The sequence below is a fragment of the Oenanthe melanoleuca genome, chromosome 24 (genome assembly GCF_029582105.1).
Source record: "Oenanthe melanoleuca isolate GR-GAL-2019-014 chromosome 24, OMel1.0, whole genome shotgun sequence".
NCBI classification, from domain to species: Eukaryota; Metazoa; Chordata; class Aves; order Passeriformes; family Muscicapidae; genus Oenanthe; species Oenanthe melanoleuca.
Window position 1 is genome coordinate 3,543,346 of NC_079357.1, and position 24,028 is coordinate 3,567,373.

The window sequence follows — 24,028 nt, forward strand, 5'->3', positions numbered from 1 at the left end:
TGTGCCCATTGTGCTGTTTGACCTTCATGTCACAGGTTCAAATGTTGCATTTTCAGCCTTCCTGTCTTCATTGATTCTTCTGCACCTACATCTTCCTTTGTGCCTTTTATTCAGGGAGAAGAAATAGTGCTGATAATCCTGGGCTAAAAACCACCAGAGCTGACCCACATACATATAAATATGGTATTTGGGAAAGGAGAGGCCTTAGCTCCTTATGAATTCTGCAAATGGATTGAGGAATCACAATGTTCCTGTTGGCTGGCAGTGAGGTAGGAAGAGCAAACCTCATTAATGGTCGCTCATCTTCCCCTGCATCCAGAACATTCTGACCTGGCCATACATCCTGAACATTCTGGCTGTCCATAAAGTACAGGTTTTATCCTTTTCCAGCAAGAAGATGTGCCAGGTGCCTGGGAAAACAACTTGGAGCGGCATTGGCAGGTTTATTTTATAGATGCTTCTGTGCCATGCAGTCACCAAGGGGTTATTAACAGGTTTTGTCCCATTTCTCTGCCCTTGGTGTTATTTTTTCTGCCCTTTTCCATAGTGGAAGCAGTGAGGAGCCTAATCTGAGTGCACTAAAGTCAAGGGAAAGCTTTGCACACAATTCCCATGGCCAGGCTGTGCTTGTGGGCACCAAGAGAGGCAGAAATAGGAGCAGGATCAGCCCAGCAGCACAGTGACTGCACAGTGCCACGCTGCATTAATACCTGCAGTGGCAACAGGCTGTGAAGCACAGCTTTTATTTTAGTAAAAATATGAAATTACAGTGGAAGGAGATCATTTGAAATAAAACCAAGGCATTTTGAAGCCCTTGATCTGAGACTGGGTTTACTGTGTGATAATAGACTGGCAAAAACATCCCTTTAATATTTTTGTTTCTTATGTGGTTGGCTTTTGGCATTGAGATTTGATTTAAATTTGGATAAACATCTGTAATTTTGTTCTCTAATATATATGTGCATATTGAAACCTCTCTGAGGACATCCAGACAGAGCAGTTCTTTGACTCAGGCCATGAAGAAGCTGCACTTTGCAGTTTGCTGCCAGCACCCAGAATCTCTCCCCCAGATCTCTCATTGGGCTGCAGATTATTTTGGCTAATTGAATCCTAATCGTTTGTTTTGCTGGGAAATTGCCTTTTCCTCTTATCAGATGGCAAGATCACCTTGCTCTCTGTCTCCAGTCCTTGGGCAGCCTCAGAAATGTCAAGTGAAGGGCAGACTGCTTGGAATGGCTCTGGAATTCTGCAGCCTTTGCTCACTCAGGGGTTGAGGGGAATGAAGCAGCTGTAGGGCTGTTCCAGAGTTTCTTTTCCTCCTTGAAAACCCTGAAAATGTGGAAAATTCAGTCAAGAAGAGATAAAACATGGAGCTGAGGCTGCTGGGTGCTGTTTGTCAGCTCAGTCCCTTCTGAAGAAAGGGAAGGTGCTGGCTGTGGGAGCTGGGAGAATGAGAGGTCCTGAATCTGTCATTGATCATTTTTATCCTGATGTTGCCTCTGCCCCACTTTCCCTTCCTGAAAAATGAGGCAAACCAGTCTCCCCTTCCTTCTCCCTCTGCCTGGAGCAGGGATTTTCATGGGACAAGTGCTGGAAGGAGATGTTGGACAGTGTCCCACGTTTCTGAGTGTCTGATTCACCCCCTGTGTGTTGATAGTTGTGTTGGACTGAAGAGAAGCACTCACATAGCTGGAATTTCTGCTTCATTTCTGCTCAGCAAGTGGGCAGGGACAAGGCCTGAAACAGGCAAAAATTGCCATCAAAACCCTTGTGGCACTTCTTGAGAGAATCACTGTGTCCTGGTCAACTTTTCTGCTTTTTCTAGCTGAAATTCCAGATTTCTCCATCTTTTAACCAGTTCATGATTCTCCTTTGGTTAATTGAGCAGCTGCTGTGTTTTTGCTTGAACCTTCCTTCTAAACAATTCTGAGTTCAGGCCTGGTTAGAAAGTGCATCTTAGTGCCATTATTATTTTAATTGATGCTTATTATGACTGGTAACTGCTCATTTCAGGATTTTGAGCCTGTTTGAAGTAAATTATAGAAGTTGCAATAATATATCCAAGGATAGAATATCCAAGCTCAGGAAATGGAGACACCAAACCCAAAATGCTGCACAGAATTCATTTTCCCTCTGGGTGCCCTTGCAGAGCCACTTGCTGAATGCAAGATGCTGGAAAGTTCTCTGAGTTTCTCCTTTTCCTTTTGACCAGATTTAGGCCTGTGCTGTTGATAATATTTTACATTTTCCAGTGGTTTTTTTTCCTCTGTAACCATTTTTCCAGGACAGAATGCTCTCTGTGGTCACAGCCAAGTGATCTGGGGGCAGATGCTCTGCTTTTTTCCCAACTAAAAAAAGGTGCAAAATGCTGCCACTCTCCTTTGACAATGTCACAACCACTCTATGCATGTGGCAGGGAGCACAGACAGAGAAATTTGTGGATTTTTTTTTTTTTTGAGATTCATATATTTGGGGTCTATATTTTGAATAATTTTCAAACCACTCCGAATACCAGGTTTGGTAGAATGTGGTTTGGGCCACAGCTAATTCCAGGCCTTGGAGTTGGAAGGAGAAAAATGGAGGAGAAAATGAGTGGAATGAAAAAGACTTTGGGGGAAAAGGGAGGTAGCAAAGATTTGGTAACAGAAGGAATGTTCAGATATGCAAAATCAAATTAGAACAACTTAGCTGGAGGGGGAACACACAACTTGTTTAGTTCTAGAACAGCTCCCTTTAATTAGAGTCATTCCCTTAATGAAATAAATGACAGGAGGAGGAGGTGGCCAGGCCTGAGCACTGCAGGGATCATTTGCAAGGTCTCAGCCCTGGTGCAGTGAGGACACTCGAGATGCTGTGAATTAAAAGGTTTGCAGTGGGAACAGAGGAGTTTTGGATAGCTGCTGGAGAGGCAGAGCTGTAATTTTGGTGTATTTCTGACCCCACAGGAGCAGAAATAAAGCAGCTCTGGAGATGTGAAAGAAGTGCCCTTTACTGCTGAGGAGATTGGCTTGTGGCTGTGCAGCCCTCAGAGCTGGAATCTGGCTTTTTTCAGAGCTGTTAGAGAAAAGTGATGCACAACCTGATGCACATTTTGGGAATGAGGTTTGGGAGGCAAACCTGTGCTTAGCTGCAGGCCATGAAAGAAGGATGTGTCTGGAGGCCAGGGCTCAGGAGCTGAGCAATATTCAGTGGCTGCTCCAGGGCACTAAAGCTGCAGCATTGCTTCAAATACCTGCTGGATTATTTTTCCAGCAGGAAGAACAAGTTCCCCATGGATTGTTTTAGAGGCAGCTGATAGCACAACTGGTCTGGGAAACAGAACTGTTTCTAAAATTGTGTTGTTTTACAGCAAAAGAGGCTCTTGAAAACAGAGATTTGCTGTGCTGGGAGATTTTTATGCCCCACCTCCAGTCTGAAGGAATAAATTCCATCCTAAATTAGTCAAGATGAACAAAGAGTAAAAGAAAGGAAGTGGAATTAGTCCTGGTTTGCAGATGAGGCACGTGGAGACTAAAAATGTTTTTCTTTTTAATGTATTTATTAGTAGCTGTGCATTAATTCCCTGCTGGAAGCTTGGCTTAGGAGAGAAAAAAATTGGTATAGTTTAAACAATTCTCTGAAGAGAGCAAACTACTGAAGTAAGAGCCAGGATGAGAAATGCAAACATCCATCCCTATCCCCCCTGCACTTCTCACAGGGGACTTGCCCAAAGGCACAAACTGAATCCTTATAATTGTCCCAAAACAACCTGTGCCTTGCTCGTGTTTGGAGATGCTATAATTATCTGAGGACATCTGTTCTCCCAAGGATCACAGCCCAGATCAGGAACTTGGGATGATTTGATGTCACTTTGCAAGATTTCCCACATGGAACTTCCAATCACATGGATGTCTGTGTGTGTCTTGGAAGTTTTGGGGCCAAAAAATGCAGCAAGTCAAAGCAGTCCTTGGAATTGTAACAATGAACCAGCCCTAAGACCAATCATTGCAAACCTTTGGAGCCCTGCATTGCTGCAAACTGGGCTGCTGCCTCTTTGAAAAAATGGAAATAATGGAAAGCAGAAGTAGAGACTGAAAATGTGTGATTTTATTGAGGTATTGATTCATGCTCCTGCCAATGAAGTGTCCTTTACAGGGTCAGGAGTTGGATTTCAGCAATCCTTGGCGGTTCCTTCCAGCTCAGGATATTCTGTGGTTCTATGGCTCTGTTTTGTCTTTATTAACAGTTACCTGTTGCTGTTTATTAACGAGTGAATGAGTTTATTCCACTTCTCTCCTGCTCCTGGCTGTGAGGATTTGACTTCAGCCTTGTTTCTTTCCCACAATTTCATATAATCCATTGCTCATTGTTCAAAAAAAGAAACAAACAAACAAACAAACAAACAAAAAAACCAAAACCCCCAGACCTTTTAATACAGCTTCTGTTTCTCTTCAACATTTACATTCTTCAAATATTTGTTGACCACTCCACTTTGTTTACCCTTCAAGTTTGTTTTCACAAACGAGCCTCATGAGTGCTGTGATGTTTTTGTTGGTTTCCTTTGAACTCATTGCTCTGTAAGAAAATCTCTCTGCTTGTTTGCCATCCTTCTAACATGTTCCTGGTTGGGATTAACTGATCATACAGAGCAAATATTTCATCATTCCATGAGGTGTGATTGATCAGCTCCGAGTCACATCAGTCCTCCCTGCTCCTATATCATCTCAGGAACATTTTTAATTTGCTTTTTCCTATTCTCCTGTCCATCTGTGGATTTAGAAAGCAATTTCTTGCTTTCTAAATTATTTGAATTGCTGGCTGTGACTTTGTTTCCTCTGTTGCACCTGCCTGGAGCAGGTACAAACCCAAGGACAGCAGCAGGGTTGTGTTCCTGCTTTTCCCAGGCGGGAATCAGGCACAGCCTCTGTTTATTTTCCCCAGACAGGTTTTTAAGTGTGTTTATATACACTTTCAAGATGAGTCACATTGTTACCTTCTGCATTGTAGAACCTCCGTGCAGGAGACAGCCTTTCCCAGAGTTTGTATTTGGAAATGCCCGAGTGTTGAAGGCAAATATTTCTATTTATTCTAAATATTTCCTGTTGCTGCCTGTTGTTCTAGCAGGGAAATCGATGGTTTGTGTTGCCTGATAAGGTTCAGGAGGGTGTGCAGCCCCTCGGGGTGAAAAGCCCGAGCTTTGTGGGAGCCAGGAAATGGAATTTCGAGGTAATTGGGATGTTTATGTCCACGCTGGCTGCTCTGCTCCTTTGTCGTCACAGAAGTGCTCCCTGGCGGTTTGCACGGCGGGGAGGACGGGGATATTTAATAAAGCTCTGCCGGGATGCCAGGGCTGTGCGGCAGCACCGAATATTGAATGCAGCTCTGCTGGGATGCCAGGGAAGCTGCTCCAGGGCGGCACGGCAGATGGGTAAGGGCAGGAGAAGAGCAGAAAGGCTGGAATTTCCTCTCGGTGATGGCAGCCAGGAGCAGCCAGGGTTAATGGGTGATGCGGGACATCCTTAAAGCCACAGCGGGAGCTTTTCTGCCCAGTGGGCAGCTCGGATGCCAGAGCCGGGCAGTTGCAGAGGCGGCTTGGTTCCGGCCATGCCAAGCTGTTATCAGAGCTGTTATCTTTCTGTCAGCTCCTTTGGCGGCCCTGAAATGCCTCGGAGCAGCAGCATCAGCAGCAGCGAGGCTCCGGGCTGGTTCCTTGGTGTCCCCCCGGCAGAACCCCGAGCTGCGGAGGAGCCGGGAGGAGCCTCCCGGGAAGGGCGATGCGCTGGCAGGTGCCTCCGGAATCCTTTAATTCTCGTTTCACACCGCCCAGGCAGGCGGGGAATCCTTCCTGTGTGTGTGTGTGAGCTGCGAGGTCAGGCGGCTCCTCGGGAAAAAGGATGGGATGGGATGGGATGGGATGGGATGGGATGGGATGGGATGGGATGGGATGGGATGGGATGGGATGGGATGGGATGGGATGGGATGGGATGGGATGGGATGGGATGGGATGGGATGGGATGGAGCAGGATGAGGGAATCTCAGCCGGGGTGGAAGGGATGTGGGGGGAAGAATTAAGGTGGAGAAATATTCTGCTATCATAGAGCAGGGGATGCACTGGCAGCTGTTTTTGGTGAGTTTTGGGGTGAGCCCAGCAGATTGCAGGAATCTGGAAGAAGAGGCCAAGCAAAATTAAAGAGGTCAGTGGGAGCCGGGATGAATCCAGCTGGATTGGGATTGGAAATCAGAGGTGGCACAGGGCAAACCTGAAGGTAGAGCCTGGGGCAGTGCTTTGTAGAAGGCTGCAGGAGCTGGCATGTGTTTGGATAAAGGGATTGGAATGGAGAAGCTGGAATAGCCATATCAGAATAACACAAATGCAGAAGCACATGCTGCACCAGCCAGTGCTGGAGAAAGAGATTGGACCGGAGGCTGTTTTAGGACAATTAGGACAATTTTCCTTCCCTTTGTGAATGAGCTGTGAGCTATTCCAGCTCAGTGCAGCAGGGAATAGGGAGCAGAGGGTGGGTGCTGGATGGGGCCTGTCTGTACCAGGAGGCTGCTGCAGCCCAGCCCCTGGCACAGCTCTGTTGGTGTTCATTCTGCTCTCCCCAATGGCAGCTATTGAAGCTTTAGCCAGATGGCAGGGAGCTCTCCCTTTGTGCTGAGCCTGCAGAGGAGCAGCACAACTGAGGGTTGCTGCTCAGCTCCTGGGAGCAGAGAGGGGCTGGCTGTCTCATGTTCCCAGTGGCATCCCAAGAACTCGTTTGTTTGGGTTGGGTTGGAGGTGAAATTTTAGTCCTTTCTGGCTGCCCCTGCAGTGTCACTGGAAGTACAGTGACATAATATTCAACTCTGTCCTGAGGGAAGAAAAGAAGGATAAATAATGGAGGCACTGCTATGATGATCTGTAATTTGTGTGACCTCCTGTTTCTGTTATTTTGCTTTGTGTGTAGGACAGCCTTCCCTGGTCAACCTGTTTTGCTTTTCCCTTCATCCTCCCTGGAACTGGGAGCTGATCCTGCTGAGATGCACTCAGGCCTGTGTCTGTCTGATCTCCCCAGCCCTCAGCACGCTGCTATAACCCCAATAAATGCAGGAGCTCCTTTTATTGGTGCTCCATCTCAGAGACATCTGTTGGCATTATTGATGTGCCTGTTCATCTTCATTTTCAAGCACACTGACTGCTGGATCCATTATCTGTCAGAGCAGAGCAAGGACTCCGGGGGTGAAATATGCACCAGTGCAGGGGAACAGAACATGCAATGGCTCCACAGGAAAAAAACAGATGGGTTTAATACCAAGCAAAGGCTGACAGGGAAATTAAGGTGTGTGAATGTGTTTGTAATACTTGGTTAGAAGTTCCAAACAGGGGATTTGTGGGTGGGCAGCTCAGCCAGCCTTTCCCACTGCATCATTCCAAACTGGCATCTTCCAGGTGGGAGCTGCTGCCTGTCCTTGATGCTGTGTGCTCTGCATTTATCCTGACATTCATCCTGCACTGCCTAGCCACCTTGGGATGGGATTCTCTTGGCCTCGACCTCCAGGGAAAAGCTGGCTCACTTTGTGGTACTCTTCCTCCTCATTTTCAGGGATCACATTGATTTAAAGAAGTCCAGAACTGCATTAAACATCCTCATGGACATTTCTGTTTGTGAACTGATGGCTGTGGTTTCCTCAGGTATTTTGGGGCAGTGCATGGCAGTGAGGAAATTGTCTAGACAGATTCTGGCCATGCTACAAATGCTTGTCCTGGCTGTGGAGGCTCCAGCTCTCACTGCAGCACTTGTTGATGCTGAAGTATCCCTGCACCTCTCCTGCTCCTGCTCTCCACTGCTCAGCTGATTGTCTGAGCTGGTGTTGGGGACTGCAGGTAGAGCTGAGGTGGGACCTGCTGCTGCTGAATGTCTTTAATTCTGTGTGGCTCCTCTTGTGCAATTAAGGAGAGCTAATTAGCTCCTTTTAGTGCAGTCTCCTTGCAGAGGTAGCTGACCTCTTGTTAATCCTGGATTAAGTTCTTACTAAGAACTGGCTCTTTGTGTGTCCCAGTTAAGATGTTGACACTTTGTTCTCTCTCTCCCCTTGTTCTCCTCCTCCCCCTCTTCTTCCCCATGCCTGTGAGCACATGATTCCCTGCCTCCTCCAGCCCCCACTGCTGGAGGAATCCATGGACTCTGTGAAAATGCCACTGCCAGCTCAGAAAGAGTTTTGCTTGGTCTAGCATCTGTCTAAGAGCCTGTTTTGTACAAGGAAAAAGGGAGAGTGCTTCTTGTTGCTTGACAGGGTGGGAATCCTGTGTGGTTTGAGGAGCAGCACCCATGGGCTGAGCAGGAGCTGTCAAACAGGACCAATATCCCAGCCAGAGAACTCTCCCTGTCCCTGCTGTGCAGTCAGGAGCCTGCCCATTCATTCCTGAAAAGGGTGACCAGCAGAAAAGCAGCTGTTGAATGAGCAAAAAGCAAATTCAACATGTGCAAAATGCTAATTACCACCAGTTACCCACTAGTGCTAATCCTGCTTGCACATCTTGAGGTTGTAGCCCTGAGTTTTCCCTCAGGACACGGTTTCACGTTTCTAATGAGTCTTTTTCAAAGACAAGGCTGGAAATACAACGAAGGTGTGTCCCTCTGGTTCTGTTCTGAACTCAGCTGACAAGCAGAGATGTTGGGGAGCAGCTGCCCCAGTGGCTTTGAGTTTTCAAACCATATTTCATATTAAAGGTGGGCAAATAATTATGGGGGGAAATGAGAAACGCTACGTGTTTATCAATCCAGGGGCTCATTGTTGTCTGCAGACAGACTTTTAAAGGCTTCTTTTTGTTCTGCACCCTGGTGTGGCTTACAAGGAGGGTAGGGTTGCTCTGGCTGCCTGGAGAGCTGATCCCAGCCCCACCTGTTGCTCTGCAGGCCTGGACATCCAGGCCCTGCTCTGTGTCCCACGGATCTGTCATCAGCCCCGGGCTTTAATTACTCGGACAGTGCCTCATTTCCTCGGGGCTGGGAGATGCAATATGCATGAGGAGAAGCTGCCTGCTTGTGTTACAGGCAGCCCTGCAGCCCTGCAGGCACTGCAGGGGCAGTTTGGGGAAGGAGAAGGTGCTGTCTGCACATTGAAGAGCTTGGCACAAGCATGCCCGAAATTGGAGTCACCAGATGTGACTCTGGTCCTCCTGCAGGGCTTGGTGGAGCTGTAGTGTCCAGGCTGAGGTGTGTGACTATGTCATGTTCAGCAGGCAGACATTGTCCTTCACACATGAAATAAAGTCCTTGTCTTGAGCCTTGAACACCAGACACGTGCCAGCAAACCCAGCTGGCATAAAATGCATCCTTGCAGCTCTTGATCAAGACAGGAACTTGCAGCTTTATGTCCAGAAGAGCTTCCTTAAAATCTCCTAAAGATTCGCTCTCAGTGGAGATCTAACCTTTATCACATGAAACGAGCTGTCAGTGCCAGGGATGGTGCTGCAGAAATGTAAAAACTGATTGTCCTTCCAAGAATTTTGGGTGAGACTTTGCAGATCTGAGGAAGTTTGTAAAGCTTTTGAGGTGCTGCATGATTTTTCCAAATTCCCCATAACTTTGCCCCTTGCACACCACACCAAATAAGCCTAAGAAGCTTTTCTCTAAGTAAATCTTGCATTTCTACTTCTGCTCTTGCAGTGCTTTTGGAAGCAGGACTTTTGTTTGATTCATCTTCTCTCCAGACAGTCTGAAGGGTGGGTTAAACTTAACCTCATGTCTTATCCTGCCACTCCATGACCTTCTTTGAGCCTATATGTGCTCCAGACCTGAAGTAGCTATTATATTGAATTTATCACAGCATTTGGGTCAGTGTAACTCATGTGACTATTGAAAAATAGTATCTGTTCAAACCATAATAATCATCCAGACTAAATATATCAAAATTTGTGGAGGCTAAGAATTATGTTTTTAACTATTATCTCGCTTTCTGGAAGAGAAAAAAAACACTGAAATATCCATAGGCTCTAAACCATTCAGATATCCAAGTCCTGTTGAATGCAAAGTGTGAGGCTTGAATGGATTCTGGTTCGAGGTACAGAACAGTGTTTGGGATAACACAAATCCTTGCATAATAATGTTTGCCACAGATGGGTAATTGAGCCTTGAATTAGTTACAGTGGTTAGTTTTGTTTGCTTCCCAAAATGGGTTTCTCTTGTCTAGTCAGGATTCATCCAGGTTTAGCTTTCAGCACTTCCAGCTGGTACCCAGTGGGGTCAAACCTGGATTCCAGGTGAGCATTTAAATCTTGCCATTCCTTAGCCTCCAGGCTGTGTTGAAAGGATTCAGTGCTGCTTTCTTTGGGCTGGTTGCTCTTCTCTGGGTTTATCCACATTATCTGCTCACTGAACCTGGATACAATCCTAGGCATGGTGCTGCACACCATCCTTCGTTCTGCCTTGGGTACAGGGAATGGGGAAATTTGAATGTAAAATGTCATTTCCTTGAAATAAATTTCTAATTCTCCAGCTGGCAAATTTTGGGAAGCATTTTAAACAACAAAATTGACATGAGACTGATGGATGCAGTGAACTTCCTAAAACAGAGACACATAAACTGTGAATTCATGTGCACCTAGATGATCTCTGAGTGACATGAAGGTGGTGGTACTGCTGTATCCAGGCAAAGGTGGTGTTTTCAGTTTCAAATCCTGTATGGTGGTGGTGGTTTCTGTTTCAAATCCTGTTTTAATCAGCCTTTGAATCACATTGGTCTGAGCCTGCTGGAGCACCTCCTGCTCCCACTGATTTTGATTGTAGTGACATGATGGATAATCAGCATTTTGGGAAGATGCTCTGGGAATTAGCACTCAAAGCTGGGACTGATTGTAAAGAGAAGAGAAAATGCTCAGCCTTGGGTATGGAAGAGGCAAAATGCAACAAAAGCAGGGAAAGGGCAGAGAGGGAGTCACTCACAGCATCCTGAGCCAAATAATTCAGTGTAATTCCACACGTGGACACTTGTGCTGAAATCAGGGGAGTTAGTACAGCTCCAGTCCAGTTCTTTCCTTGCACACGCCAGGCCTAATTTCATAGACTGGGAGAGAAAGTGCAAGCTGGGTGATTGTTTTGCTCTCTTACAGTCCTTCATCCTAATTTTTATTGTACTAAGAGGAACCTATTATCTCTTATTTATTGTACTGAGAGGGATTGAAGTCCATCTCGTTATTCTGGAATAAAGACGTCCCCAAGGAAGTTTGGAGGGATACAGTGTCCTCAAAAGAAACAGCAGGTGCTAATGCTGAAAATCTGTAAACTTTGCTTGATAATGTTTCTTTAAAAATCCCAGGCCTGTTTACACATGGATAAGCACGGAGAAAAAAAAAAAAAAAAAAAAAAAAAAAAAAAAAAAAAAAAAAGCCAAATTAGCTTCCTAGACGGAGCTGGCTAAATTGAGTTGAGGTCACCTTAACTCTGAATGAGCGTTGTTTAATTCAGCTCAGATAATCCACGCGGCCACTTAATTAGGGTTTAATTTTCCTGGCTGTTCTTGCTTCCACGCTTTGAAACTTTCTCCCAGCAGCGTGTGTGCGGCAGGGAGCACAAAACACAACGTTTCCAACCTGTCGGATTTGAACTCCTAGGGTTTGTTGAAGTCCTTGGAAAGCATTTAGGGCTTTTTTTTTGGGTTCCTCGGGATGGAGAGATAGGAGCGGGGTGAGCAGGGGTGGACACATTATGTGAACACAACTATTCCAACCTGTCGGATTTTAACTCTTAGGGTTGTTTAAATAATGAAAAGTACTTGGGAGTCTTTTTGGAGAGGGAGATGCGAGAGGGGCGGGCAGGGTGGGGCGCGTTGTGTGAAGTGCTGCGCACACAAGGACAAACACAGCTATTCCAGCCTGTCGGATTTTAACTCCTAGTGGTGTTTAAATCCCGAAAAGTACTCGGGGGTTTCTGTGGCTGGGAGAAGCCAGTGGGGCGGGCAGGGGTGGGTGCATTTTGTAAAGCACAAAGCAGACAAACACAGCTATTCCAACCTGTCGGATTTTAACTCTTAGGGATGTTCAAATAATGAAATGCGTTTGGGGGTCTCTATGGAGGGGGAGAAGCGAGCGGGGCGGGCAGGGGTGGACACATTATATAAACACAAATATTACAACCTGTCGGATTTTAACTCTCAGGGATGTTTAAATCCTGAAAAGATTTTGAGGGTCTCTTTGGGGAGTAAATGGGTGCACTGTGTAAAGCTCTGTGCAGGGAGGACAAGCAGTGTCTGCAACCTGTCGGATTTTAACATGTAGTGTTTAAGTAATGAAAAGTGTTTGAGGGTCTCTCTGGCTGGGAGAAGCAAGCGGGGCGGGCAGGGGTGGGCACATTATGTGAACACAACTATTCCAACCTGTCGGATCTTAACTCTCAGGGTTGTTTAGATCCTGAAAAGCATTTGGGGGTCTTTTTAGAGGGGGAGATGCCAGCGAGGCGGGCAGAGGTGGGTGCATTATATAAAGGGCTGCACGCACAAGGACAAACACAAGACTTCCAACCTGCCGGATTTTAACTCTTAGGGATGTTTATATCCTGCAAAGCGCTCGGGGGTCTCTGGCTGGCAGAAGCCAGCGGGGCGGGCAGGGGTGGGCGCGTTATGTAAAGCGCTGCGCAGGCGTGTGCCGGAGCCGTGCGAGCGCCGCGGCCGCTCCGGGCAGCAGCAGCAGCGGCGGCGGCGGCGGGGGACGGGCATGGGCACGGCCGGGGCCGGGGCGGCGTGTCCGGCCTGAGAGCCCCCCCAGGGCCGTGCCATGCTGCAGGAGGTGAGTACCGTCCCGGCTCGCCGCTGCCGAGTGCATGAATGAATGAACCCCATGAATGCCGAGCGATCCCCGGTGAATTCCTAGCTGCTGCTGCTGCTGCTGCTGCTGCGCGCCGCTCCACGCTCCCGAATGGCTGCCAGGTTAGTGCTGTCGCTGTCCCCGCTCGCTGGCACACGTGTGGCACTCGCAGGGCTCCTCCGTGGCACACGGGCTCTCCAGGCAGATTAAAGCTGGAGTCCATGTTGGCTGCTGCTGCTGCTCTCCGTCCGGGGGGCTGGGAAGCAGGCGGTGTGACATCATGGTGCAGAGATGCTTCGTTTTTCTTCCTTTCCGCGGGCTGCTCCCTTTTTTATTGTTTTGTTATATTTTAATTTTTTTTCCCCCCTCTCCTTGTTCTCTCCCCCACGCACGTGCCCTGCCTCTCCTGCAGGGCGGAATTGCTAAAACAGCCTTTTCGATTGTTCAAAACAATGGGCAAATCTGATTGTTTGGGTCCTTTTTTTTCTTTTTTTTTTTTTTTTTTTTTTTTTTTCTTTCAGCTTTCATTCCCCTCACCCCTCCTCGTTTCCCCTTCACGCCCTGCTGTGTCCCCCATCCCCCATTCCCACAGGGACAGCTATTCCTGCCGTAACATCTGGGTCCAGGCAGAGAGAGAGGCAGGAGGGGGTCGGAGTTGGATGCGTCACGGAGCTGCTGCAGGGATATGGTTGGATTTGTTTGCCCATGTGCTCTCCTGCCTCTGCAAGGGCTCGTGGTTCTGCTCTGCCTTCCTCTCCCTCCCGGTGTTTGTGTATTTGCATTGATGGGGAGAGGCAGGATTTGGTTTGTGTCACTTTCTCAGGCTGTGCTCCAGAGTCTATACAGGTGGCTTTTTTTTTTTTGTTATATATATTTTTTGGCAAGGGAGACCAGTAGGAAGTAGAGGAGTCATTGCACTGTGTGTGTTCATAGACAAGGAGAATCTGCTGAATGCCATAAAAATTGCTTTTTCGTAGATTGCTGTTGGCTGGCATTGTCCTGTGCATCATGGAAATGCTGTTTCAGAAAAGAGAATATATTCCTGTTCCTTTGCTCCATTAAATCACGTGCATGTGCAGGAGAAGCTGGTAGATTTAGGCTGGACCTTGTGATTTTGACTCAGTAGGATGAAAACTTCATGTCAAATCTTCAGGATGTATTTCACAGCAGTGCAATGACTTGAAATCCCCAACATTCTCTTGGAGAAGCCCCCAGGTGATAAACAGCTTGGAGCAAGAGAGAATCTGTTAAAGAGGGGACAAGGTTGAGCCAGGGACAAAGGGCAGACTCTTGCACTGACGGGGTTTGGCCCTCTGTGTTTTTAACTTGGAGCTGGCCAGCGCTGCTGCATGGCTGGAGCAAAGCAGGGGCAATGCACACAGGGGATCAATCAGAAATCATTGTTATTTTCAGAAAGGTAAAGGGAGGAAACATCAAGGGCTGAACAAAGGAAATGGCTTTGATCCCAGCTTTGAAGATCACAACATCTTCCATTAACTTGTGACAACTGCTGCTGACAAGCTGTGGGAGTGAGTGGGAGATGCAGAGCTCCAGCTTTGTCTCCTGCTGCACAATATCCCTGTCCGCCCCCACACTGGCTGGGGGGCTGCTCGGTGCCTTCCTCAGGCACACCTTCAGCTGGAGAGTGTGAAACCCCTGCCAGTTCAGCTGGGGTTGGTGAAACCCCTGCCAGTTCAGCTGGGGTTGGTGAAACCCCTGCCAGGTCTGCTGGCGTTCATGAAACCCCTGCCAGTTCAGCTGGAGAGTGTGAAACCCCTGCCAGTTCAGCTGGGGTTGGTGAAACCCCTGCCAGGTCTGCTGGCGTTCATGAAACCCCTGCCAGTTCATTTGGGGTTGGTGAAACCCCTGCCATGTTCATTTGGGGTTGGTGAAACCCCTGCCAGATCAGCTGGAGAGTGTGAAACCTCTACCAGTTCATCTGGGGTTGGTGAAACCCCTGCCAGTTCAGCTGTGATTGGTGAAACCTCTGCCAGTTCATCTCGGGTTGGTGAAACCCCTGCCACATTCATCTGGGGTTGGTGAAACCCCTGCTGAGGCTGGGATGTGCTCAAGGGGACAATGATGTGCCAGGGATAAAGTCCATAAGGCCTTACTGGAGTTACAGCAGGAAAAAGTGCCTGAGCTCTTCTGGAGGGAGTCTGGGAGTTGTATCACACCTACATCTCCACCCAAAAGTGGACCTGGGTATTTGTCACCAGCTCTGTTGTTTTATCTCACTCTCCCTTGAAATAAAGGACATATGACAGCAGCACTGCATCCCCAAAGCACTGAAAGATTCTGATGTTAGCTTAGAAATGACGAGGATTAAAATAAACGGGCTTGGATTTATTTTAATTTTTATTTTTATCCTTTGAGCTGTCAGGTTTTCAAAACTTTCCTCACATCAAAGATGGTTTAGCAGTGCCTGTTGTTGTTTTGTTTATTTTTTAAACAAGGCTTTCGAGCTCTGTTCTGCCCAAGTTCCAGGCTTGGAGATGTTGATGGAAGAATCAGACATTGCAGTTCCTGCTGTTAATTACCAGAGCTGTTGACTTTGTTGGTGGGGAGGGGAGGGAAACAAAGCCTGGATCTGTTCCTCCTTGGGAAGCAGAGCTGTAGAGTGGGTGACCTGTGTCTGTCACCTTCAGAGGGATGTGTAATTCTTACTTGGTGCTGTTTCCCCTTTACTGCTTCCCAGATTTCTTTGTGTTATCCATCTTACTTTGTTTTATGTGGCTTGTTTTCCTTTGGAACAAATGGAATGATAATAATTTGTGACTGAGGGAGGGGTTTAGGGTGTGATTTATAACCCATGGTGGTTCCCTGCACATTCATGACCTTTCCAAGCTGTGAGTTGTGCATTACTGGACTTTATTATTAAAATCTCTCTTGTTGTATTTCAGAAACATTTTCCAACTTTTCCTCGGGATTTCTGCAGTCATTCCGAGCAGGAAGGGAGAGGTTTCTTCCAAGCCAGCTGAGGGGGAGTTTCTGTGTGAGATGAGGCCGTTTGTCCATGGGTCTGTCTCCAGTGGTAACCAGGATCGGGTGATCCACGGGGACAATGACATGGTTAATAATGCATCTGCCCATCCTCACACTGCTGCCTGTGGGCAGAAGGCAAATTCCTTCCTAATGCTTGCAGTGATTTGCTAATCCTCTGAGGCATAATAATTGCATTAATTTTATTTCATGAATATGTAAACATGTGATTGGATGTCATGGGAGGACAGCATTCTGCGAAACGTCAAAATAGAATAAATCTTAAACAAGGCTGGACTTTTCTGCTAAAAAAAACATGCAGAAGGCAGACTTTTTATGATTCTTTTCAAAGCACTTGTCATGAAACACTCCTTGGTTTCTGCACAGCCCTGCAGGTGTCATTGCTTTTTTTGACTTATTGCTTTCTCTTTTGTCTCTCTTGCTGGGAGATGTAATAGAAATATAACATTTTGTTATTACTTGTAGAGCAATGGCTGGCCCAGGGAATTGCTCCAGGATCTGTGCAGGTTTTCATTCTTGGATTATCAGTTTGAAGGGAGTGTATGTAGGTTGTGATCAAAAGTTGTTACCATCTGCTTGCTGTTTGGGAGACTGCATAATGAGCTACTGAATCTCCTGGTTTTCCACTGATGTCAGACTGGATGGCAGAAAAGTATCTTTGTAGGCGTCTAATGAACCCCTCTAATAGCTGTTTCTGAGGAGAATTAACTCTTTTCAGTGCTCCAGCCAGGCCTGAGGTGCCTTCTTGACCTTTCTGCTCCTTTCCAGACTATCAGCACAATTCTGTGCTGTCCTCAAGGGTCTCCTCTGGTTTGTTCAGGAGGGGTAGGCACAGACTTGACTTTGCACAGCCCATAGATTTCAGAGTTCAATCTGTGCTTCAATGTGTGCATCTTGGCTGCTTTGGGGACATATTGCTCAGCACTCCCAGAATTCAGCTCAAATTGCAGAACAAACCCCAATTCTGGGCCTGGAAGAACTCATTAGCAGGTTGGTGCTGCAGGGAGAAGTGAGTAATTGCAGGATGACTCTTGAAAAGTGAATTTTGAGAACTGGGGGAAGACTTGGAGGCCTTTAAGCTTTCCAGATCAGGACTTCCTTGAGGAAATCTGAAGGACTGAGAAATGCACTGCAGGGAATGGTGTACCTGGCTTTTTTTACCCCCTGAGAAGCTGCTGGTGGTCACAATGAAGGTGATGAGTGCTGTGTACTCATCTGCTGCTTGTTTAGCTGAGCTGCTCTAGTTGCAAAATTCCTTGGTCCTTTTCCTACTTCTGGCTGAATCCTAATTCATATCCTGCAAGTGGCAGAGCCAAGGGGATTTGCTGTGCTAATCTGTGTCACAGGTACTGTGACAATGCCCTTCTGGGGCTGTCTACTGGCTCTTGGGGCACCTTTGATTTGGGAAAGAGCTGCTGCAGGGTGCTTGTGTCAGTCCCAGGCATTTCTGTGGTTCAGATCTGGTGGGATGGACAAACTTTTGTGTCACTTCAGGACTGCTTGGGTGTCATTCATGAATTCATTTAACAGACTGCAGCAAAGTCACATTTCTTGTTGGGTTCTCTATGAAAGCATTATGAAGAGTTCCTTTATTGTTTTAAGAGCACCAAGCTTAACTTGTGGAGTAGCTTTCCCAAAAGTGACTGTTCATCACCTGCTTCAGATCCTTGCAGGAAATACTCTGTGGGAGGAGGAAATTTGGCCTTTCTGTGTTTTGCCTGCTGTCTCAGACCAGGGGCTGGTCTGTGCTTTCCCAAATATTCCTTTTCATCAGCTGAAGGAAAGCTTGTAGAATCCCAGAATGGTTTGGGTTGGAAAGGCCCTTAAACATCACCTGTCCCATGGGCAGCGACACCTTCCATTGTCCCAGGTTGTTCCAAACCCCATCCTTGGAATCCCAGGGATGGAGCAGCCACAGCTTGTCTGGGCACCCTCTGCCAGGAGCTCCCCCTCCTCACAGGGAAGAATTTCTTCCATTTATCCAGCCTAAACTCCCCCACTTTCAGTCTGAATCTCTTATTCCTTGTCCTATCCATACAATTCCTGCTGGAGATCCTCTCCAGCTTCAAGAAACTGGCAGGCTCCAGATTCTTTACTACACTACTGCAGACATTGATGCTTTTCCTCTGTGTCTGGGCAGAGTTTGGCCCCTTCCCATCCACCCCACACTTGCTGATGGTATTTCCATGAGGTTTTCTCCTTTAGGGACAGCAAAGACATAAACCAAGGAGACAAACTCAGCCTTCTGTGCTTTCAAATGCTCCGTGCAGGGGATTTCACCTCAGAGCAAAGGGGCTGCTGCTTAGGTGGGCTTGTTTGTGTTCTGTCCCTCACTTAATCTGTCTCACCCTCTGAAGGCTTCTCTGCAGGGGGATGTGAGCCTCTGAATGTGCTCTGGGCAATTAGGTCTCTAAAGCGTTATTTATTACAATTATTTTTTTTTTCAAAGTGGGTCAAGCCGTTTTGGCATTTCAGGCGTTGATTGCTGGTTCAATTGCAGGCCTTGGTGGCCATGGCAACTGCAGAAAGCGTTCGTCATGGCTGTGCCTTGGGCTGGATTCAAACTGCAGGGAACGAGCAGGAGCAGGGAGGGTTTGGGGGGCTCAGGGCAGGGGCAGCCCTGTGCTCTCTGCCCACCCTCACTGTCACAGAATTAAATTACAGACTCATTCATTTTTTCTATCTGTGGACTCCTTCATGGCAGAAATATTCAGCTTTTCCCTGCCATCAGAGAGAGGAGGGGAATTCAGCCCTCCTGGGTTTGATATTTGTGCCACTGACTTCAGGGAGAGCCAAAAAAGGAGCCCTTGATGTTATTTTTCTGCAAAGGTGAGAATCCACACACACCTAACATGATATATGTGGATGGATTTAATTTTTTAAACTAAAAAACGAGCTTGGGAGACAGAATCTGCCCAAGGTTGTGTTTGGCAGAGCTGGCACCAAAATCTGTGGCTATGGCAGTGTGAGCTGGGCAAAAATCAAATTGCCAGCTCTAAGCAAGTCAGTGCAGCTGCAGTGCCAGGGCTTGCTGGGTGGTGAAAAACCCACCTTGAGGAGCTTTGTAAAACCATAAAAAGACTAAAATAACACCAAACTTTCCAGCATTTTTCATCTCGAGTTCCACCTGCACCTGATGGCAACTGTACCTTGGTTTTGAGCTGCTCATTCTGAGCTTTAGCTGAGCAGCAGCAGAATCTCACAACTGCAAACTGAAAGCAAAGAGAGCCTGGACTGGATTTGGCTTGGTCTTTACAGAGCTGCTCTAAACTCAGGCTCAAAGTGAAACTGTGAATTCGCACGAAGCGAAAATGAGACAGAGCTTGTGCTTGGTAAACTCAGGTTTTGTAGAGCTGTAGAGGAAAAATTAGTGCAGCTGTTCAGGCAGGTTTAACCCAGTGATGTGCTGGTCAGGGACAATGGAGCCAAATTCTTGCCTTGTATTTTTGGGGGCCTCTCACATAAACCAGCTTATGTGGCCTCAAGCACGCTGGGGATCAACCAAGGCTCAGAATTTAGAGGTTTTAACTAGAAGTCTCCTTTTTCTACAGTCTGTAAAAATGGCAATTCAGAACCATTTCTGTCTCTGGGACCACTGCTGATGAACTTGGAGTCACTAATAAAATTCTGCTGGGGTGCTAAAATTGAGTTTAGCAGGAGCACAAAGTGAAACACCCATTTTTACTGGATCAGCTGAAAACCTGTGAAGGAACCTGATGCTTTTTAATACTTCAATAAACTAAGAAATCCCTAATAATTTTACTTCATATTAATCCTAAACTGCTACAGACATTGCTGCTGGGAGAATGGTCCAGTATTTTTTGATTTGTCTTTTTCTTCAATTGTTATTTGAGAGGATTGAATCTTGAATATTGTTACAGTTATTGCTGCACTGGTTTAGCATTCAATATTCCTGTGCCTTGTCCAGGGAAAGGGAGGGCATAGGACAGGATGTGACAATATTTCACTTGGGGATGTGCCATTGCTCAGTGTGAAGAACCCCAAGCCAAGGGGGAATTGCTCTGCCTGTCTTTGCACTGGAGCTGCCTTGTGGTTTAGGTGATATTTGGACAGGTTTTTATGGGTCTATATTCCTCATCCTACTGAGCAGAAATAGGTAACAGAACAGAGTTTAACTTAGTCCACCTTCCTGCCTACAGAACATTCTGCAAACCCACTTTCCCAAGTTTGTTCATTATCTGCATGAAATTCCACTCTTTATAGAGGTAAAAGCATCTTCAGGGGCTCCTGTGAAGCTCCATGCTGCTGTTCCTGCCCCGTGCCAGCTCCTAGGAAATCTGATTCTGGCCCTGTTTGCATAAGCAGCTTGGCTGTGTGCTTCCTGCGGGGCTCAGGGAAAGTTTCATCACTTGTGTGTTGACACAAGCAGTGAGCAAATAAAGGATAATTTACGAGACCAGTTCATCCAAAACCAAACCAACCCAAACCTGTGACTGCTGCAGGAGTGTGTTACACTGGCTGCTCTTATCTGCTTGTAAAATTTGGCATCTTCAGAGGTAAGAGGAGATGGATATGTTTTTTATCTGGGAATTAATGAAACCTCAAGCATGTGTTCAGTTCTTCTAGATTGTCAGAGAGGAAATGATCCATTTGGAGCACCTTGCTCTGCATCATTGTGATTTCTGCATGCAATTTGGTTTAAACCATAGCCCTGAAGAGTCTGATTGTAACAACTTCTTTAATTCAGTCCCTTGCAGCTGTAACTCCTCCATCCTTTTCCTGCTGCCTCTGCTGTTTGGTGCTGCTCATGAGATAACAGGGTCCTGAAGGAGTTAGCACAGATCCAATCCTCAGATCAGCCTGCTCTGGAACCTGCTGACTTGAGCAGGACCAGCTGGAAAAGCCTTGAGGATGTGTGGACTGGTCAGAAATAGATTTGACTCCTGAAGGAAATGAGTGATGGAGGGGATAAATGGGTGTAGTGTGTGGTATTTTGAAGGGTCTGGCAGGAAGGAGAGGCATCAAAAGAGAAGGAGCAGTGAGGAAATCTGAGTTTTCCTGTTCTATATTAGTATGTATGTTACTGGCTTGCTGATCCAGGTACTGCAGCATTTGCTGAGGAAAGAGGATGAGAAGTTCCATTCCCCTCATAATTTCTGTATAACTCTGAAAGGCCTTGCTTTTCCCATTGTGAAAGAGAAACTTAATTTTTATTATTTTTTTTTAATCACAAAGGCTTTTAGGTTACAGCAAACCATTTTCATACAGGAAATGCTGCATTGAATGTCACCACGACTCCCCTCCCAGAGCCCCAGTGTTTCTCATCTCTTTGATGGGGTGTTTTCTGAAAGGTGTGACCCCATTTTCGTGCATCCTGTTGAGAAGAGCTGCACCAATAAAGGAGGGGCTGTGCTGAGAACACACTGACACCTCTCGCTCTTGGGAGCACATTGAATTTTTCTAAGCTCAGACCAACTTTTGAAACTCCAGGAGCCTAGAGGAGTCAAGGAGCTCATTCTCGTGGGCACAGCTCTGTGGTCTGAGGATGGAAGGGTGGGTGGGGAAAGGCACTGCCAGCAGTTCCTGTGCCTCTGCTAAATGGGAACTACCCGGATCCACCGGGGTTGGTTTACTCAGGAAGCAGTGCCGTGGGGAGCCCTGTGGGTGCTGCCCAGCTGGGCTGCAGCAGTTTCAGCCTGGAACAATCTAACCCTGCTGTGTTTTCCCTTGCCCTGCAGTACTGCCAGTAACTCCAACCGCAGCACGCCCGCCTGCTCGCCCATCCTGCGCAAACGCTCGCGCTCGCCCACGCCGCAGGACGCGCCGGGGGACGCCATGGTGGAGAAGGGCTCCGAGCACTCCTCGGACAAATCCCCGTCCACGCCCGAGCAGGGCGTCCAGCGCAGCTGCTCCTCCCAGTCCGGCCGCAGCGGCGCCAAGAACTCCAAGGTGAGGGCGAGCACAGGGTCTGGGCATGGCAGGGGCAGTGCCTCTGTCCTCTGCCTTTCCTTCTCTGTCTGACTCCCTCCCTCCTCCCTGTCCTGGTTTGAAGGACAGGTGTCTGCCAATAAAGGCAGAAACTTCTCTTTGAAATGGAGAATGGAAACCTCCTCCCTCCTAATTATTATAATTTTGAAATTAAGGGGCTCTCAGGCAAAGATATGGGAATTAGGAATAACAGTTCTTTACTAGGAAAATTAAAATAGAAATGCAGTATTACAAAGAACAATCCCAACTCTGCCAGAGTCAGAATCCAAGCTGACACCCGTCAGTCAGTCAGGGTGTTGGCACAGTCCCATTCAATGGTGGCTGCATCCTCCTGCAGTGGCAGATGTGGTTCAGCTGGAGCAGTGCTCCTGGAGAAGGTGCAGTTTCCTCTGAAGCTCCAGGGATGATGTGCAAAGGTCTGGCTTTCCTCTGGAATCCAGTGGAAAGAAGGTGCCTTGGTGTCCAAAATCTCAGTTTTTCTCTGGGTAGGAAAGGCTTGGCTCCTCCCCTGGCTGGAGCATCTCCCAGTGGGATGATGGAATTTTATCAGTCATGCCCTGGGACTCACTGGCCATTAACAGGAGATATCTCCTGGAGGGAGGATGGGCTATGGGAAAGATAAAGATGATTGCCCAGCTGGTTTAAAGATGGCCCATTAGCAGATAATATGTGCCAGGAGATCAGGGTCACTGCCCCACCCGGCTGCAACAGTTGGGGACAGAATTCACATTTCTGGCCACGTCAACCCAACACATTCCCCCATCGTACTCCTTGTTGGGAAGGACAAGGATTTGACAGCAGGGTCTCACAGATGTGCATATGTATATATATATATATAAAACAGAAAGATATTTGAATGCAGAATCTGAAGAAGGAATAGAAACGACAGCAAGTTTGGATATAGAAGAAGGAATAGAAATGACAGCAAGTTTGGATATAGAAAAAGGAATAGAAATGATAGCAAGTTTTGGTATAGAGGAAAAGAATTGCTGAGCCAGTCTTACTGGGTAACTAGAAAGCAAAGAGCAAGTTACTTGGAATGGGCTTTATGACTGAGCAAAGGAAAATCTACCTCAAACAAAAGATGTTTTTACCAAGCAAAAATATTTTCGCAGACAAATAAGAAAACAAATAATGCAGGTAGAAGAAAGATCTCAGAATTTTCCGCTGCAAGGAAACTGAAATACAACTTCTAGCTTAAACTGTAACATACTAACTTTTGGTGATTGGAATATAGTAACATGAATATGGTAATGTTAGTAGTTAGGATAGGCTACAGGTGATAGTAAAGGTGTTGATTGGTTGTAATGTAATAAGATGCAGAGAAAGAGATAAAATGCTTTGTGGCATGGATAGAACAGAGCCTCAGGACACACAGCTTGCCTATAGCCAGCAGCTCTAGGCCCACTCACAACTGCTGTAACCTTGTCCATGCGATAAACAGAATCTTCAGAGCCCTCTGAAGCCTCCATCTCTCCATCCAGCTCTCACACTCCTGAAGGTTCTCCTAATTCAGAGCTCTTTACCTGGAGCACAGCTCTGAGTCTGCAACTTTCCTTAGCCAAGGTCCTGTTCCTTGGGAGCTCTGTGGTTTTGTGAAAGACCTTGAAAATCAGCTGCAATTACTTTTTATCACCTGGATCATGAAGGGGCATGAAATAAATAAAGTTTCCCCTGTGCATTTCCTCTATCCAAGCCCTCTGAGATCAGTTCAAATTGCACAGAATCAATTTTCCAACCACTGCCCATTCTTTCCATGGCTGCAATGTTATCACTGGCTTGCCCAGGGTAGCTGATATTTTCCCCAGGAAGGTTTTGTGTCTTTGGACTGTATTAGAAACAGCCTTGTCTTTGCTGTGCAGGGGAAGAGGGTTTCAGGTTTGGCTCTAGTTTTTGTGTGAGCAGTGGGACCTGCTAAAACACACACATAGAGCCTGGGCTACCAAACAAACCTTTGATTACAACCTTGGTATCAGTGATGTGGTAGCTGTCAGGAACACTTGTGTTTGCCCAGAATTCTGCAGTGAGATGTTTCAGCCTGAATAATTTCACAAGCAGAACTGTGATGGATTGTATAAAATGAATTGTTAGATCTTTATTTATTGCTGGATTGTGTCACAGACAAGAAATCTTCACCCCCTCCCCTCTGTGGCCACTCAGCAGAGGGAGCAGGACTCAGTGGCCCACATTCTGGTCTCTCAGCAGTATGGAGGGACTCTGTGAGTTCAAAAGAGGGGGGAAAGGGTTTTTCAAGCTGAATCATTTGCGTTCTGAGGTTGCCCTTGAGGTCAGCCTGGCTTCCTGTGCACACAG

The 24,028-nt window shown here is 46.9% G+C and overlaps 1 protein-coding gene across 8 annotated transcripts in view; it reads left to right on the forward strand.

Annotated features, from left to right (window-relative positions):
* Positions 1–24,028, forward strand: part of GRAMD1B (GRAM domain containing 1B) — a 98,556-nt gene that overhangs the window by 36,996 nt on the left and 37,532 nt on the right. For 6 of the 8 annotated variants that reach the window (XM_056509524.1, XM_056509526.1, XM_056509525.1 and 3 more), the window contains one exon: positions 21,466–21,676. In XM_056509524.1, the coding sequence (XP_056365499.1) occupies positions 21,466–21,676 (211 nt within the window). Of the gene's footprint in view, positions 1–12,673; positions 12,746–21,207; positions 21,281–21,465; positions 21,677–24,028 lie in introns of those variants that run through there. The other 2 variants (XM_056509531.1, XM_056509529.1) reach the window with 2 other exon arrangements.